This window comes from Saccharomyces mikatae (assembly GCF_947241705.1).
Source record: "Saccharomyces mikatae IFO 1815 strain IFO1815 genome assembly, chromosome: 15".
In the NCBI taxonomy this organism is placed as follows: Eukaryota; Fungi; Ascomycota; class Saccharomycetes; order Saccharomycetales; family Saccharomycetaceae; genus Saccharomyces; species Saccharomyces mikatae.
Window position 1 is genome coordinate 96,139 of NC_079270.1, and position 17,778 is coordinate 113,916.

At 37.1% G+C, this 17,778-nt stretch overlaps 11 protein-coding genes across 11 annotated transcripts; 7 read left to right on the plus strand and 4 right to left on the minus strand.

The window, feature by feature from the left end:
* Positions 1–168: 168 nt before the first annotated feature.
* On the minus strand, positions 169–1,179 carry RPL18A (60S ribosomal protein eL18; the record flags this gene model as incomplete). Its single annotated transcript, XM_056225515.1, has 2 exons — positions 169–617; positions 1,068–1,179. 2 exons carry the CDS (start codon positions 1,177–1,179, stop codon positions 169–171), a joined length of 561 nt encoding a protein of 186 aa, XP_056079326.1.
* Positions 1,180–1,599: 420 nt separating this feature from the next.
* MCH4 (Mch4p) lies at positions 1,600–3,105 on the minus strand (the record flags this gene model as incomplete). Its single annotated transcript, XM_056225516.1, has 1 exon — positions 1,600–3,105. One exon carries the CDS (start codon positions 3,103–3,105, stop codon positions 1,600–1,602), a length of 1,506 nt encoding a protein of 501 aa, XP_056079327.1.
* A 1,183-nt stretch (positions 3,106–4,288) lies between these two features.
* RRI2 (Rri2p) lies at positions 4,289–6,232 on the plus strand (the record flags this gene model as incomplete). Its single annotated transcript, XM_056225517.1, has 1 exon — positions 4,289–6,232. One exon carries the CDS (start codon positions 4,289–4,291, stop codon positions 6,230–6,232), a length of 1,944 nt encoding a protein of 647 aa, XP_056079328.1.
* A 317-nt stretch (positions 6,233–6,549) lies between these two features.
* On the plus strand, positions 6,550–7,695 carry MSN1 (Msn1p; the record flags this gene model as incomplete). The annotated part of the gene is made up of 1 exon (XM_056225518.1): positions 6,550–7,695. The coding sequence occupies one exon, from the start codon at positions 6,550–6,552 to the stop codon at positions 7,693–7,695; it is 1,146 nt and encodes a 381-aa protein (XP_056079329.1).
* A 499-nt stretch (positions 7,696–8,194) lies between these two features.
* Positions 8,195–9,934, plus strand: PAP2 (non-canonical poly(A) polymerase PAP2; the record flags this gene model as incomplete). Its single annotated transcript, XM_056225520.1, has 1 exon — positions 8,195–9,934. The coding sequence occupies one exon, from the start codon at positions 8,195–8,197 to the stop codon at positions 9,932–9,934; it is 1,740 nt and encodes a 579-aa protein (XP_056079330.1).
* An 88-nt stretch (positions 9,935–10,022) lies between these two features.
* Positions 10,023–10,586, minus strand: PTH4 (Pth4p; the record flags this gene model as incomplete). Its single annotated transcript, XM_056225521.1, has 1 exon — positions 10,023–10,586. The coding sequence occupies one exon, from the start codon at positions 10,584–10,586 to the stop codon at positions 10,023–10,025; it is 564 nt and encodes a 187-aa protein (XP_056079331.1).
* A 445-nt stretch (positions 10,587–11,031) lies between these two features.
* On the plus strand, positions 11,032–12,999 carry SKM1 (putative serine/threonine protein kinase SKM1; the record flags this gene model as incomplete). Its single annotated transcript, XM_056225522.1, has 1 exon — positions 11,032–12,999. The coding sequence occupies one exon, from the start codon at positions 11,032–11,034 to the stop codon at positions 12,997–12,999; it is 1,968 nt and encodes a 655-aa protein (XP_056079332.1).
* Positions 13,000–13,395: 396 nt separating this feature from the next.
* Positions 13,396–14,862, plus strand: MSB4 (Rab GTPase-activating protein MSB4; the record flags this gene model as incomplete). The annotated part of the gene is made up of 1 exon (XM_056225523.1): positions 13,396–14,862. The coding sequence occupies one exon, from the start codon at positions 13,396–13,398 to the stop codon at positions 14,860–14,862; it is 1,467 nt and encodes a 488-aa protein (XP_056079333.1).
* Positions 14,863–14,936: 74 nt separating this feature from the next.
* MDY2 (Mdy2p) lies at positions 14,937–15,581 on the minus strand (the record flags this gene model as incomplete). The annotated part of the gene is made up of 1 exon (XM_056225524.1): positions 14,937–15,581. The coding sequence occupies one exon, from the start codon at positions 15,579–15,581 to the stop codon at positions 14,937–14,939; it is 645 nt and encodes a 214-aa protein (XP_056079334.1).
* A 282-nt stretch (positions 15,582–15,863) lies between these two features.
* Positions 15,864–16,580, plus strand: SHR5 (Shr5p; the record flags this gene model as incomplete). Its single annotated transcript, XM_056225525.1, has 1 exon — positions 15,864–16,580. One exon carries the CDS (start codon positions 15,864–15,866, stop codon positions 16,578–16,580), a length of 717 nt encoding a protein of 238 aa, XP_056079335.1.
* A 400-nt stretch (positions 16,581–16,980) lies between these two features.
* Positions 16,981–17,322, plus strand: ZEO1 (Zeo1p; the record flags this gene model as incomplete). Its single annotated transcript, XM_056225526.1, has 1 exon — positions 16,981–17,322. One exon carries the CDS (start codon positions 16,981–16,983, stop codon positions 17,320–17,322), a length of 342 nt encoding a protein of 113 aa, XP_056079336.1.
* Positions 17,323–17,778: the final 456 nt, after the last annotated feature.

Genomic DNA, 17,778 nt, shown 5'->3' on the forward strand with positions numbered 1-17,778 from the left:
TGATATCGTTCCGCGGTAAGGTCTGACACAATTTATCATGTATCTACGCTTTTAAATACTAATGAAATGTTCCAAAATTTGAAAGAAACGATTAAAAGTGTATGTAGTTTATGAATTACAAATGAGTAATGATAAAAGAGTAAATATGAAATTTTGATCTCATCTAACTTACACTTTGAAACCCTTAGATCTTCTTCTACCTCTAGCTCTTTCGAACTTTCTACCGGTAGATAAGATTCTTGGGGCCTTACCCTTGTGTGGACCCATACCGAAGTGTCTGACAGCTTCTCTGGAGTTTCTTGGACCTCTCAAGATCAAAGTGTTTTGACCCTTTGGAGCTCTAACAGCTAATTGATCCAAGGTGATACATTCACCACCAGCCTTGACAATCTTGGCTCTGGCACCGGCAGTGAATCTCAAAGCAGCAACAGTGGTTTTTGGGAATTCAAAGATTCTGGCATCGTCAGTAACGGTACCAACAACGACAACAGTCTTGTTAGCAGCACCTTCTTGTTTCAAAGCTCTGGTAATTCTAGAGACAGAAACAGGTGGTCTGTTGATCTTAGACAAGAACAAAGCCTTCAAGACAACCTTGTTGAATGGAGCATCAGTACGACCTAAAATGAAAAAAAAAATTGATAAAATGTTAGTAACTAATGGATCGAAGGACCGAAGATTTGTTTGGAAAACAAATCTTTCATTGAATTAGAAAAAGATTCTGCTCGCTGGTTTGCAATACCGCACAGAACGTACAATGAAGGAAATATCACTTCCCAAATTAATACGTTTGCACTCGCAGAATTTTCACACATCTAGTCTTTTCTGATATGATGTCTATTTCTGCCTGTTTAACTTTAATGAGTAGCCAATAGCCTGTCATATCAAAAGTTAACTAAATGATCGCGAAAAACATTGACCAATATTTTTCAGCAAACCCTAATGAATACTTTTAGAAAACAGATAAACTTACCAAAGTTTATACGTGAATCTAATATATCCAATGTAACAGAACCCTTCTAACCATAATTGGTACTTGTTGGCACCAGTAATAATATTTTTGAACATACGAGCTAAGAAAGTGTATAACTTGACTAACAATTTCAAGTAGACATTGTCAGACTTTGGAGCAGTTCTGTGACCAGATCTCTTGTGTTGCTTGGAAGTGTGATCGATACCCATTGTGAATCCGTAAGCTTGATGACCTTTTTTGAGCTATTCCTTAAAGTATAAACCAGAAAGTTATCAACTTAACCAGTTTTAAACTAGTTCACCAACTCGCTTAAGGAACCCGAAAGTTTGTCGCAGTGTCAAATTGAAGAGAGTGCGTACGCCAAAGGGTAATTTCCATGTAAATTCCAAGAAAAAACTAATCAAATCAGAAAAAAATTAGGAAAAAAGATACAACACCCATAAATTATATTCTCAGAGATTACACTCGGTACACCACATAACATCTAAAAACAGTCTTCATACTTGAAAAATATTATTATGACACTAACTTGTATGTATAATGGTATAAAGAGTATAAGACTACAATGCATATATTTGCGTAGATAACAATGGAAAATTGCTTAATGTGTCCTTTTTAGAATATAAACTTCAAAACTTACATAGTTTTGCACCAACACACATGTGCCTTGATATAATATAGCATGCAGCACCTGCTGCCATTAATGCTGAATTGAATATAATGAAATGGTTATAGTTTGCGACAGTACCTTTGCCAATCAAAGTACCACCAATAGGTAAAACTGGGATTGTTATCAACGATTGTAACAGGTATACTGTTGCATAACGTTTGCCAAAATCAGTGGTTTTGGATATTTGTCCAATGCAGACAGGCGTTAGTGATAAGATGGATCCCGTTGAAAACCCCCAGAGACAAACATATGCCCATAGAACCTTCGTGTTACCACCAAACGGTAACCACAAGACAAAATTGAATATGGCTGCCATTGAAATGGTAATGATTTCTATGTTAAATCTCCCAATGAACTTGTCCGCAAAATAACCTGGAATATACCTTCCAAGTACTCCAACAGCGTTTGAAGCAGTTATCATTGTATAAGCAACATTTTCTGTGTTTCCCCTTGCCATAGAATAAGATGCAAGGTATGTAGCGCATGAAGTTAGTGAGCTTTCAGCAAAAGAAGCACCTATTGCCACGAACAAAAATTTACCCTCCAGAAAATACTTCCAATTAAAAACGGAGGAAAAGTACCACTTTGCTAAATCAGAATTGGATTTGAATGGTTGAACAATAGGTTTGGTTCTCTCTCTAGCTAAGACCGAGGCACAAATGAGGCACATTAAACAAATGAATGACAAAATTCGAATAGCCCATTGAAAGCCGACTTCTTTATATAATTTTCTCAGCATAATGGGGAAAACTATACCACCTACCGAACCTCCCATGGTGCTAATGGATGTTGCAATTCCTCTTCTTTTTAGGAACCACGTGGCAACAGTGCCAATCAAAGGAGTCATCAAAATTCCCGTTCCAAGCCCAGAGCATACGGAAAATGCTAAAATGAACTGCCATACTGACTTACAATTTGCCAAGGCAAACAGTCCCCCAGTATATATGATTGTACCTATGCACATCAAACCAATACTACCATTTCTATCAAAATAGCCACCAGATAATATACAGCTTAAAAAGCTGATAGCTAGATACAAGGAGAAAATCCAAGACGTTGTCGATGAGGAGATTTTTTCCAGCTGATGCTTAGATATGTACGATTCAATAGCCCCTAAGGAGTTGATTAAGCCGAATACTGGGACCAGTCCCATAAAGGCTCCAAATACAACCAACCATGCTTGGATTCCACCATCTGGGAACTCTCTATCATCGTCGTAGATGAGAGAAGCTTCCGGGGTATTCAAAACCCTTGATGTGACGTTTGTTAATTTGCTAGCATCGAGGTCAACTTGATCACTGTTTTTCTTCAAAATTGCGTCATCTGCATTGAAGCTTGGACGATAGCCTGAACTTGGGCCTTCTCTCATCTCCAGTTCCACCTCTTCATCTCTCGTAGCTTGAGATTCATGATCCTTTGGGAACAAGAACCTCTTAGAGCTCGCAATAATAGGAATGTTCAACATTCTCTTCTTGTTCTATTTATCAGGACTTTTTTTGTTGAAAAGACAATATATAAAACTGAGGACTGTCGTGTAAATTGGTCTAGGGCGCACTAAGCTATTTTTCTCTTGTAATCACTCTTTTATTATATCTTGGATCCACCTATGACTCTTTAACATCTCGCCTGTTAATTACCGCTTATAGGCACGGCTGAATCATTTTTGAGAAAGCTTTCGAAATTCCTGGAAAAGGAAAAAGATTCTTATCATCAGCATCAGGCGGATCTTCTGAGTTGCAGACACAGTGAAGCCCCTAATTGGGGATAAAAAGGACTTATGCGAATTTCAACGTGATCAGAAACCTCTTAGTAGCACGAGTTAAATCAATTCAGTGTGGCCTGGACGAGAATCTTTCGTATAGGTGGAAGCTCTTATCTTTTGCAACTGCTTCTATGCAGCCGATCTTGCATCCACATATATTTGTTCGCATTTTAGATGACCAGATAGAGCCGGTTACAAAAGTCGTTTATGATACATGTGTTACATACTGGAGGTTTGTGTTTCCCTTTTTTTTTCAATGGAGTTATCCATCATACGGGGAGTAAGCAATGGTGCCGTTTCTGGTTGGTCTACCATCCAGTAAATATCACCAGCGATGGCACTGGTAACCGATCAGTCTCTGTATATCGCACATACGTACATCCTGAGAAAATTATTCATAATATTCGGGTTTGCATGCGATTTTTATATTTGTGCAAAAGAGCATTTTTTAGATTCTTCTATTAGGAATTTTTGCCTCAACAATAGTGACAGTGATCTTATTTTCGGAGTTCTATTACCGAAATGTGTAAGTCCAGACTACAGTTTATTTAATGGCAGCAAAATAGCATCTACTTATTTTTTGTAACTTTTTCAAAACTCATCTCTTAAATACACACTAAGTATATACAAGATACAGAATCTGCGTACGTGTGCGAGTAGTAGCCTGTATATGACAACACTGGCAATTATTTGAAAGTTGCTGGTGTAGCTTCAACATCATATTTTTTTGTTTGTTTAAGAACTGATTATTTTTAGAAAAATTTATCTGATCCTCGCTGAAAAATAATATAAGGGGAGTTAAATCAATTGTTTGTAATATCTTCAACTGATCACTTATTACAAGGTTTAGAGCAATAAAGAGCACAAAGCTTCATCAGAGCCAAAAATGTCTGATGAAGATGATAACTATGATGACTTCATGCTATCGGATGACGAGGGCATGGAGTCCATTGAAATGGAAGAAGAAACCGGAGATGAAGATGAAGAAATGTATAAATCAAATGAAGACAATAATCAAGATGATCAAGAACAAAGGATGGAACAATATGTACAACATGTTCAAGACACATTCGAAAAAAAAAACGGCAAAAAGGCAGAAGATATTTGCGGAAAACTCTTTGAAGAAGCTCGAAACCTCAAAGAGGACGAACAATATAAAGAAGCCCGTGATTCATTTTTAAGAATCTATCATATGGAAGAATTTTCATCTGAGGAAAATATAGACAGACTCATGACATGGAAATTCAAGTCACTGAATGAAATACTACATTTAAGAGCCTTACAGCTTTATTATCGGAAAACTGGTGTACAAAATCTAGTTCTCCAAGTTTTAGAAGACACAGCTACTATGTCTTTTTTTTTACAAAGAATAGACTTCCAAATTGATGAGAACATATTTGAATTGCTTTCAAACACTTTTGAGGTGTTAGCGCCTAAGTGGGAAAGAGTATTCTTGTTTGATATTGAGAAAATTGATAAAGAAAACATGATTTGCAAAATCGGGTTTCAAAAGAAATTCATGGATCAGTTTCAATGGATATTAAAAAAATCTGGTAAAAATTTCAAACTTCAGAATCTCCAGCGTATAATCAGGAAGAAATTATTTATTGCCATCGTTTGGCATCAAAGGTTGACTGTGGGGAATGTGTTTATTCCAGAAATTTCTTCCCAAGTACAGATTACCGACCAGGATAATGAATGTACATCTTTTGAAGAGAATACTGATCTAGAGAGCGTATCTATGTTTCTACAGTATTATATACTGGAATATATGCAAACCGCACTAATAGACAATAGAAATTTGTTTAAGAAGTGTATTGACTACTTTGAAAAGATGATATCTCGGTCGCTTACCTTTTCACAAGAGTCTGGATTGATGGTGATATTGTATACCTCCAAGACGATTTGGATTTTAGATTCTGATTCAGAAAATGATATATTCTTCGCACTGATGAATTATTATGATCGAAAAGAAGAACTAAAAAATATGTTCCTCAATATTTTGAAACACTTGGAAGAGATGGGGAAACTTCGAGAGGGAGATATTACTTCTTCATTCCACAAGTTTGTGCTTAGTGGTTTCATTTTTACAAGCATGATATTAGAAGCCATCAGTAAAGATAAAATCAATCCATTTGATTTTCAACAAGTGAAGATTGCCCTAGGCAGTCCAATTGTTAATGCACTGAAAACTGTATACAAATGTTTCGGACAGCTCGAATTAAAGGAATTGAATGCCAACATATCCCGTATTTCTGAATTATCTGTAGTATTAGGTGGAATCATACAAGATATTTATTATCTCGCCCAAACATTAAAATTATGGAGGAGAATTGCACAACTATACTCTTGTATCTCCATCAATGACATTATAGGTATGCTACAAATAAGTGATGATAATGAAATGACAAGAGATGACTTGTTGACAATCCTGATGAAATCGATAATGAAGGATAGATCAGTTGTGTATTTTAAGATAGACTTGACAAGTGATTTAGTTTACTTCGGAGACGAAAATAAGGTCATGCTGCCGAGATGTTCTAAAGAAGAGTTTCGTTTAACAAGCTCTCCCAAGGATGGGGAACCATCGACAAATGCTAAACTTATAGATTTTGAGTACGTCAACGACGTTGGAATTTATAATAGTCCAACAAGGATAAGAACCAAATCCTCTAAGGATTTCTTTAATTCATTAAGAAAAACGAGGGAAACAGTAAAGTTGCCTAGAGTAAAAATCAAGTCGAATGAAGACACATTCCTACCATCATATATGAAATTTGCTAACAAGTATTTAGAACTTACCAAATTGGCGTCCAACAACCTGGTTTAGAATATCGAACAAATCCATTCGTGTTAGTTTAAAATCTCGAATCTTTCTACTTACATAAGATAATGTCTTTGTAAAAGCCGTTCGAAAAGTCGTTTATAGTGATAATGTTTTGGAGAGATTCAAGATAATAAGGATATGGGAAAGGATATGAAAATGTATAATATATTGTGTTGTTAGTAAATATTACTACTAGCCATAATCTGTTGAACAGAGAATTTTTGCTAAAGGTGGAGCATTCTGATTCATTATCCCAAATTCCCTCGCTTATAAGCAAAAAACGAAATCGCAAAAGGAGAATACTTAGAGTAGGCATCGAAATGGCAAATAACCAGCACATGGGGACTTCGAACCTAAATGAAAACGAGGCTATGCTTACGAACCGCGTTGCAGAGTTGGAAAGACGTATGTCGATGTTTGAAGGTATATTTCACGCGTTAAGTAACCGTCTCGACCTTCACTTCAAAAAATATGATGTAGTAGTAAATTCGCAACAGCAACAAATCAACGAACTAACCGCGTTTTTATCGACATTACTGAACGACCAACAACGCCATGCTGAAATACTTAGTGAGAAACTGGCTGGAACGTTGCACGGAGTGTCTGCTACGTCAATATCTTTAAGTCAGACTCTTGAACCACAAGGCTTTACCGATGGACCTACGGCAGCAAACACTCAGAGAAACTATTCCTCAGTGTCTATAAATAATAACGAAACTGCACACTCACAAAATGAAGCGGCTGTCAGCAACGAAACCCTATTCGAGGACATTTTGAATGGAAATTCACAGGAAAATGATAAGAGTCAACAACAGCCTAACAGCTCGAATCAAATTACTCAAGAAAACAACAATAACCCGTCCGTGAATACTCGTTTTAGCAAGCCGCAGAATTACAATCCCAGTCTGGTCACATCTCTGGAAGATTATTCAACGAATCCACCTAACAATGATAATGGTCAGAGCCAAGGACTATACATGAGTAGCACGTCTTCCCAATCACAGCAGTCTCCTAATCTGCAGAAAATTTCTCCTAATCGTGAAAACGCAGCAGAGTCAAATGTACAAGAGAGCGTACCGACATTTGAAGAGGAGCAGTATGAAACCAAAACTGGACTCAAAAGAAAACGAATAGTTTGTACAAGACCATTCGAATTTATCAAATCACCACATTCAGTGATGGAGGTTTGGAAGGAGTATACTGAAGGTGTAAACGGGCAGCCTTCCATACGGAAAATGGAAGCTCTTTATCAAACAGCATGGAGGCGGGATCCAGCGGTGAATAAACGATATTCGAGGCGGAAAGTTCTTTGGAAAGCTATTCAAACTGGTCTTAATCGTGGCTATTCATTAAATTATGTTGTAGAAATTCTAGAAAACTCAAGATATGTTAACGATAAACAGAAGGTTAAACAGCCTATTGGTTGGTTATGTCACAGTTCTCATATTCCAGAAACTTTAAAGTGACATATGTTTCTTGTGTTATCACTTTCACTCCAAATAGCCCTTGTAACACTTATACTTTTCTTAATGATTTAATATTGGACTTTCTTCCAAAGTGAGTTGTATCTGTAGTAATAATCTCTAATAATATCCCAAAATAACTCACAAGTCAAGCGAAAACAAATGTGTACGTATATATATATATATATATATGCATATGTAATATTCCTTGTATTTTGCACTCTTGAAATTAAAATCAGCGGAACACTTACCTTGATAAAAGTGAGCATTTGGTAAGTGATACCTTCAGATTCGCTCTCTGATTACCGTTAAGGGTCGAAGAAACTATCATCGCGCTTAGCTTCCTATTCATGATGCCAAAATAAATGTGAAAAAAAGAAAAAGAAAATAACGTAGAATAAACTTGAAAACTTAAGTATTAACCCATGCGCAAACAAATGACAGAAGAATTTACGCAGTTTACTTTAAAGTGTGAGTAAATAAAAGGACCATAACTGAAAGTATGGGGTCAAAAAGCATAGCAGCCTCTTCTTTAAAGAAGTCCAAAAAACAGCACAGTGGAAAAGTGAAAAAAAGTAAGAAAATTAAGAAATCACGGAAGTCAAAGAAGTCCAAGTCTTTGAGCGACGAAAATGGAGCAGAAGTGATATCGAGTCGCAGTGAGCAAGATAACAATAAGTCTCCTGACGATCATGTCACGGAAGATGGTATTCTTGTACTAGAACACAAATCAGACGATGATGAAGGATTCGATGATTATGATGGACATTTTGATAATCCTACCGATATTCCCTCAACTACTGAAGGAAGTAAAACACCATTATTAGGAGTCCATGGTGATGAGAAAGATCTTGCTAACAACGATGATTTCATTTCTCTTTCAGCTAGTTCTGAGGATGAACACGCCGAACAGGAAGAGGAGAGACAGAAAGAAGAAAAGCAAAAGGAAATCCTTAATACTGATTATCCATGGATTGTGAACCATGACCATTCCAGACAAAAGGAAATTTCTGATTGGTTAACTTTTGAAATCAAAGATTTTGTTGCCTATATTTCACCAAGTCGTGAAGAAATTGAAATTCGTAATCAAACTATAAGTACAATAAGGGAAGCGGTGAGACAGTTATGGCCGGATGCTGATTTACATGTATTTGGCTCTTATTCTACCGACTTATATTTGCCTGGTTCTGATATCGATTGTGTCGTAAATAGTGAACTTGGTGGTAAAGAAAGTAGAACTAACTTGTATTCCTTAGCAAGCCATTTGAAAAAAAACAATCTGGCAACTGAGATTGAAGTTGTTGCTAAGGCTCGTGTTCCAATCATCAAGTTTGTTGAGCCACATTCCGGAATTCACATAGATGTTTCGTTTGAAAGAACAAATGGTCTCGAAGCTGCAAAACTGATCAGAGAGTGGCTGAACGATACGCCTGGTCTTCGAGAACTTGTTCTTATCGTTAAACAGTTTTTACACGCAAGAAGACTAAATAATGTGCATACTGGTGGTCTGGGTGGGTTTAGTATTATATGTCTTGTTTTTTCTTTCCTGCATATGCATCCACGTATAATAACTAACGAAATAGACCCAAAGGACAACCTGGGTGTACTTCTGATAGAGTTTTTTGAACTCTATGGGAAAAATTTTGGTTATGATGATGTTGCACTAGGATCATCAGATGGTTATCCAGTGTACTTTCCGAAATTGGCATGGAGTGCTATTTTACCTATTAAGAATCCGTTTTCATTGGCTATTCAAGATCCAGGTGATGAGTCAAATAATATCAGTCGAGGCTCTTTCAATATTCGAGACATCAAAAAGGCATTCGCCGGCGCCTTTGATTTATTAACGAATAGGTGTTTTGAGTTACATTCAGCAACTTTCAAAGATCGATTAGGTAAAAGTATATTGGGTAACGTGATTAAATATCGTGGCAAGGCAAGAGATTTTAAGGATGAAAGAGGTCTAGTACTGAATAAGGCTATAATCGAAAATGAAAACTATCATAAAAAGCGTAGCAGAATAATCCACGACGAGGAATTTACCGAAGACACAGTTACCTCCACGGCCACAGATGATGATTATGAGATAATAAGACCACCTGCCAAGAAGGCTAAAATGGAAGTGCTTGAACCAGGATTTATAAGCGAACCATCAAAGGAGAAGAGTGGGGAAACTCATATCACTATATCGAGCGAGAATGATGATGACGATGAAGATGGATACAATCCTTATACTCTTTGATATAATAAACTTTTCTCCTTAGTAAATACACAGAGATACACAAAGCTTTGTACCTGAGTAGAATTTATCTTCAAGTATGTGTTATGTATTAGTAACTAAATGTAATTTTACTTCTATTCTTCTTTTTATCCCCATGAACTTTCTTATTAAGAAGTCGCTCTTTATTAGATTTCACTCGAATCTTAGCCCATTTTTTTGCCGTCTCGGTAGTGGTATCACTAGGAAATTGACAGGTTTGCTTGATTGCTTGAATCAACTTCTCAAAGCACTTCAGTTTATTAACTTCCTTTGATCTAGTTTCATCAGATTGTATTACTACCGAATCGCTACTTTTAGCGTAGTACCGGAATTTACCGCTACATAAGATGGTTCTCACTTCTTGGGGGATCCAAGCACAATTTGATAGCCCAGGAAGTGTTAGAGTACATTTAGTATTCACCTTATTAACATGTTGGCCTCCTGGACCGCTAGCGCGATCGTAACGCAAAAGGAATTGTTTCAAGGGTAAGTCCACTACATCAAGTGTTTCCACCCAGCTTCTAGCTCGAACGAGTTCAGGTTTCTTCCAGATTTTTTCATTACTAATCAAGCGCACTGCGTTTTCAATAAGGAGTTGTTGCTTACAATGTCGCGTTAGTTGTAGTGCGAACATGAGAAAATAGCTAGCAAGTTTAAAGTTTCTCACCAATATTTTTATATAGTACTTCTTGGCGTGGTTTCCCTTAGTTTTGCGAAAAGGTCAGCGATGGATCCTACCACTCTATTTTTTTTTTTCTTTATACGCTTGGTGTTGTCAGCCCCTTGGAGGACACGAAATGTTGATTATTCCTTTCCAGATCTGGTAAAGATCGATTTGCGATAATTCCTATTGTTGCCAGTACGGGTGTTGTGTTTTGTTGTAAACTAAAAAAAGAATGAAGGATCAGAACACAGTTATCTAACCAAGTTGTGCCGGGGGGTTCTCTTCAGTAGTAGAATAAATACTAAATTCATGAGATGTTATATTTGGTCTGTTTCAAATGAATTAGACGATAAGTGGAATTTTTGGAAAGCATATACTTAGGGTAATTACGCAAAGGACGATGGAGTATCTTTCTATGAAGGGCATTAAAAAGGGAGGATGGATATCTTATAAAGTCGATGGAATATTCTCGTTCTTATGGCAGAAGAGGTATTTGGTGTTGAACGACTCATATTTATCATTTTACAAAAGTGAGAAATGTAATGAGGAACCCGTTTTGTCTGTGGCTTTGACTAGCATAACAAATGTAAGCAGGATACAATTAAAAAAAAATTGTTTTGAAATTCTTCGAGCAACAGATCAAAAGGATAACATATCCCCCATAAACTCCTATTTTTATGAATCAAATTCCAAAAGATCTATATTCATTTCTACAAGAACTGAGCGGGATTTACATGGTTGGCTTGACGCTATCTTCGCCAAATGTCCACTACTTAGCGGCGTTTCATCACCAACAAATTTCACACATAAAGTACACGTTGGATTTGACCCAAAAGTAGGCAATTTTGTTGGAGTGCCCGATAGTTGGGCCACGCTATTACAAACTTCAGAAATTACATACGATGATTGGAGCAGAAACTCCAAGGCTGTTATTAAAGCATTGCAATTTTATGAAGATTACAATGGATTCGATACTATACCGTCCAATGATAACTCGAATAAAAGCAAAGATATGAAGCCTTTGAAAACTTCGACGAGGTACATTATAAACAAGAGAACCAATTCTATCAAGAGATCAGTGAGTAAGACGCTCCGGAAAGGTAAGACAGATTCCATTTTGCCTGTCTATCAAGCAGAACGTAAGCCTTTCCCCAGATCTGGTGAAAATAATAACATTATAAATAGCACAGAAGATGCTGATATATTTAGGGAAGGAAAAGTGTACGTTAGTAAAGAAAACACAGCAAATCCACAGACAAACCAGCTAGGAAAGAAAGAACAGCAAGTTATTCAACACCATTTACGAAGGCATGAAAACAACGTCGCATTGAACCCTCGTCGAGTTGCACCATCTGCGCCAGCTAAAAAAGTTCATGATGATGAAACGAAACCGTCCAAACAGGATCTTCTTGAACTTCGGGATACTGATGATTCGGATGAAATAATAATGAAGATGAAAACCGTTGCCATCGATGTAAACCCAAGACCGTATTTTCAAATGGTAGAAAAGGCAGGTCAAGGGGCAAGCGGTGCAGTATACTTATCCAAACGAATAAGGTTGCCCCCAAATAACGACTCAAAATTTTTAAAGTCACATTGTCATCGAATCGTAGGAGAAAGTGTAGCTATAAAACAAATACATTTATCCAAACAGCCTAAGAAACAATTGATCATGAACGAACTTTTGGTGATGAACGATTCACGCCAGGAAAATATCGTAAACTTCCTTGAAGCCTACATTATTGACGACGAAGAGTTATGGGTGATAATGGAGTACATGGAGGGTGGCTGTTTAACGGATATTTTGGATGCCGCTGCAGAGAGCAGCAATGGCAATAAATTGTCGCCGTTAAACGAAAGTCAAATGGCATATATAGTAAGAGAGACGTGTCAAGGTTTAAAGTTTTTGCATAACAACAAAATCATTCATAGGGATATTAAATCTGATAATATCCTTCTTAATTCACAGGGATTGGTTAAAATTACGGACTTTGGGTTTTGTGTGGAACTAACAGAGAAAAGAAGTAAACGAGCCACAATGGTGGGTACTCCGTATTGGATGGCGCCTGAAATAGTAAATCAGAAGGGATATGATGAGAAGGTTGACGTTTGGTCGCTAGGAATAATGCTTATTGAGATGATAGAAGGTGAACCTCCCTATCTGAACGAAGAACCCTTAAAGGCTTTATATTTGATAGCCAATAATGGTTCACCCAAATTGCGGGATCCAAGACAGGTGTCCAAGAAAGCCAGGCAATTCTTAGATGCCTGTTTGCAAGTGGATGTTGAAGTAAGAGCATCGGTGAGGGAATTACTGACGCTGAATTTTTTATCATTAGCATGTGGCCCCGATGAACTTAAAGTGGCTTTGAAATGGTACTAAAAGTCACCTTTTATTTATTTATGAGAAGTGATAATATATATGGTTTCTTCTTTTTAATTGCATATTTATTTAATTTTGAACAATTGCTCATTATTTTTTTATTTATAGAAACTGAAACAATGATACGACTATTTCGCGTTATATCAATAGAAAAAGTAAAAAGGAAAAAGAATGTTTTGATATTTGTTAAATAGATTTGTGGATGGAAAATATATCCGTGAATTTAGAAATAAAGGAACTTTTAGTAGTGACAAACAATCATTTGGTGAATGGTTTTATGACGAGAAACTATTTTAAAGAAGTTGATAATATTTTACGGTTGACACGGAAGTAATCATAATCAAGGAAACCTCGAAAACTTCTTCAATTAAGAAAGCTAGAAACCGGCATGACAGAATGATAATGTCTTCAAATATGTCAGCTAGAGCTACCTTAGTAACAAACGAAAGGGTTATTAATGCAGCTTCTTCATTCAACGAAGATGATGCCAACTATAGTGTTCTTGATTTATACGATGACGACGATGGAGATGACAATAGTTCTTTACCAGAACAGAAAGAAATACTGACAACGCGTGAGCTGGAAAAGGCAAAGGCGTTTACTAGCTTGATCATGGCAGATCCTGCGAATTTTGATAGATATGGATTTAGCAAAAAAGGCTATTTCGTCAGTCAGGAAGAATATGACAAATGGTGGGGTGAATACAGTAGGTACAGTGAGAGAAGAAAAAAAAAATGGGAGAACCTTTTGTTTAAGAATAGAATTGAGGTCCATAATGACAATCCTCTGGCATACCCCGCAAGGAACGAAGAATTGACTAAATTTGTAAGAAAAGGTATACCGGCGGAATGGAGAGGAAATGCATGGTGGCATTTTGCTGGTGGGCAACAACAATTAGACGCTAATATTGGAGTTTACGATAGATTAAAAAGTGACTGCCGCAAAGGTGCTGTATCTGGCAAAGATATGGAAGCCATAGAAAGAGATCTTTATCGAACTTTCCCTGATAATATACATTTTCATAAAGAATCTTTTCAAAGTGGAGAACCTGCAATGATCCAGTCATTACGTCGAGTGTTGATGGCTTTCTCTGTTTATGATAGGGCTATTGGATACTGCCAATCGATGAATTTTCTAGTCGGTTTGCTGTTGTTGTTTATGGAGGAAGAGAAAACATTCTGGATGTTGGTTATAATTACTGGCAAGTATTTACCTGGCGTGTATAAATCTGATTTAGAGGGTGCAAACATAGACCAGGGCGTGTTGGTGTTATGCATTAAGGAATATTTACCTGAGATATGGTCACACATTGAGTCATCGTATATGAACGGCAATGGTAGTACTAACCAAGTTTCGGGGCCAAGATCGGGGGAGCAGTACCTTTCCAGGTTGCCTACGTTGACCTTATGTACAGCAAGTTGGTTTATGAGCTGTTTCGTGGGTGTGGTGCCCATTGAAACGACACTGAGAATATGGGACTGTTTATTTTATGAAGAGTCTCATTTCTTGTTTAAGGTAGCGTTGGGGATACTAAAATTGAGCGAAAGCGAGTTTTTGGAGAGCAAAAGCCAAAAACTGTTTAGGCAGTACTCTTCTTATACGTTTGGCGGTAATAGCGACCCTGTCTCAACTTTCAAAAAACTGAAGAACAAGATTAAGACGCAGGAGGAGGCAGATATGGAGATTTTGCAAGTGATTCAAAACTTTCCAAAACGATTGCTGAATCCCAATGATATCTTCGAAAAAGTGCTGATGAAGAAGAAAGTTGCGTTAAACAGTATTACCCAAGAAAAGATTGATCAAGGGAGGGAATATGTGGCGATGACGAGGAGCAGACAACGTGCAACTAGCCGCCCAAAGTAGACAAAAAAATAATAGACGCAATCACTAGAACAGCATGACTTTGTAAAAGAACAAGTATGTAGGTACTAACTATGTTAATCTAATTTGGTTAATGACCAGCCTTTCTGTAAACGGTCCATGATTTGCTTAGCCGCTGCCTGATTGCTCTTAAACTTTTCATTGAGTAAATTCTCGATGTCGTTCCAGGGAACAGCCAGTTCCTGTATAGGAGCAGGAGCAGGAGAAGCGGCCGGGTTTTCAGCGTTGGCCTCTTTGGAAATAGTCGGAATAGGTTTAATCATCACCGTAATTATGGAATTGGCAGCTTCAATTTTCAAGTCCGACAAGAACAGATTATCGTGGAGAACTTTGCCCTTCAAAAGCAATTTAATCTCGCTTACATGGGAGGCTTTTTCCTTTTCGATCAAGTGCTGTTTAATTTGTAAGATGGTATCTGATGGGCTGAAATCATGCTCGATGGAGAATTTGGGAGCTTGAATTTTCTTTAAGGTCAAGTGGACTACAGTATCCGCTTGAACCTGCTGATCTTGTTGCAATTTTAATTTTTTAGCATGGTTCTGTTTGTATTTGTATTTTAAAGTAGGTAATGGAACTCCCAGATTAGTAACATCCTTCAAAGGTCTAATGTAGCTTTTTGGTAGTTTCGGTTCAGATACTGTAGCTAAGGTCAAGAATTTACTAATGAACTCGTGCTCTGGGCCGCGGACAGATGTGCTCATAATGAATATCCTATAGATGTTTTTTTCCAATTCCTTTGTTAAATGGTTGGTTGGCCCTAGCCCCTTTCTTGATATGCGTCCTCTTGTACATATTTTCTTTTTTCTAGTTTTTTTTTTTTCGTATTTTTGCTCGCGCTTGTCGCCAGTTTCGGCTTCTGACCCTAGTTTAAGCTACATCCACCTTATGAATAAGCAGAAAAATGATATATAACAACTAAGGGCGTAATAGAAACAAGATAAGAACTAATAAACACAATATAATAACAATTCGCTTCTTACTAGATGTGCACTAGCCATCAAAGGGAAGAAGATAGCGCAACTACGGGCGAAAGGGCGCTGTTTTTCAACTATCATGAGTTTTCGTATTCATTTTACGAAGACCTCGGTTCCAAAAACGCTAAACCCACAGAGCATGACGAAGACCACAAATTGTGTATTACACATTTCCCAAATGTTTATGCTGCACGGGGGTCGTCTGAATTTCAAGTAACCCGGGTGGTACGAGTGCCCCGGAGGTTCGATGAGTCTCGGAGCAGCCTTGACACGCCACAGTTTAGCACGCAGCTTCCCGGTGATGAGCCCGCAGCGATCGTGGGAGACGACGAAAGGTCAGGCTTTGTGGGTTTCGGGCGCTACGACACCGGGGGTCACGTGTTTGGCTGCTCTTCCGTGTCGCCTCTATCGGATCACCTTAGTGCGGCGGAGTTCGCAGAAATAGTTTGCAGGGTAAACGAATTCTTGCTGCGAGAAGAGGGTTGCGTGTATGGGTGGCGAAATATGTGCTGTCTTGTGCTGGATATTCTCACGGGCGGTCTGTGGAGCTGGGTTTTGGGGCCCCTTCTTTCTAGACCTGTGTTTCAGGAATCTCTCGTGCTAGAACAGTACGTGGCGCAGCTAAATTCGCCGGGCGGCCTTCTCTACGAGCGCGGTGTGCGCCTAGTCTTGCCCCGACGGTCCGGGTGCCTATCCCTAGATTTTGTCGTGCCCCGACCGGAATAGATAAAAACATGTGGTTTGTGGGTGCATCAGGGCTTTATCGTGTTTTATATCGATGGCAGTTTCTGCCTCCTGTGTATTTTTGTATATCCTATTAAGGTTTCTTACCTAATTTTATTTTTATCACTCTCAGTTAATGCTGGTTTTATCTGTTTCTGTTGCTTTCTGTGCGGTTCTCCCTCTCTCTAGTTTCTTCGTGTTTCCCCCATCGCTGATGCGTATATATATAGTGTGAGTTTTTGCGTCGAAGATCATCTTATCTTACCTGAATGCATTCCTCTTTCTCCACCTATGGCTTCTTTATTTCATGTATCGTCTTACTCTTTCCAACATTTTGTTCTGTCATAAACTCAGAGTTCAAATTAAAAACATCCAATCAAAACCACATCCATAATAAATAATAATGTCTGAAATTCAAAACAAAGCTGAAACTGCCGCCCAAGATGCCCAACAAAAGTTGGAAGAAACCAAAGAAACATTACAAAATAAGGGCCAAGAAGTAAAGGAACAAGCTGAAGCTTCCTTGGATAACTTGAAGAACGAAGCCACTCCAGAAGCTGAGCAAGTAAAGAAGGAAGAACAAAACATTGTTGACAATGTCGAGCAAAAGAAGGCTGAGGTCGCTGACAAGGTCGAAGAGACCAAGAAACAAGCAACTGCTGCTGTCAATGAGAAGAAGGAAAATAAGAAAGAAGGTGGTTTCTTGAAGAAATTGAACCGTAAAATTGCCTCTATTTTCAATTAATTCTAGTTGAATGAAACTGCACTGCACTACACTACAGAATTTTTTGAAGAATAGAAGAGAAGTACTGTTTATTTTGACCTTTTTACGCAACTTTTTTCTTGATTGTATCTATCTAATAACTAATTAATAATAATAATAAATAATAATAATAATAGTAATAATAATAGTAATAATAATAATAATAATAATAATAATAATAATAATAATAGTAATAATAATAGTAATAATAATAATAATAATAATAATAATAATAATAATAATAATAATAATAATAGTAATAATAATAGTAATAATAATAATAATAATAATAATAATAATAATAATAGTAATAATAATAGTAATAATAATAATAATAATAATAATAATAATAATAATAATAATAATAATAGTAATAATAATAGTAATAATAATAATAATAATAATAATAATAATAATAATAATAATAATAATAATAAT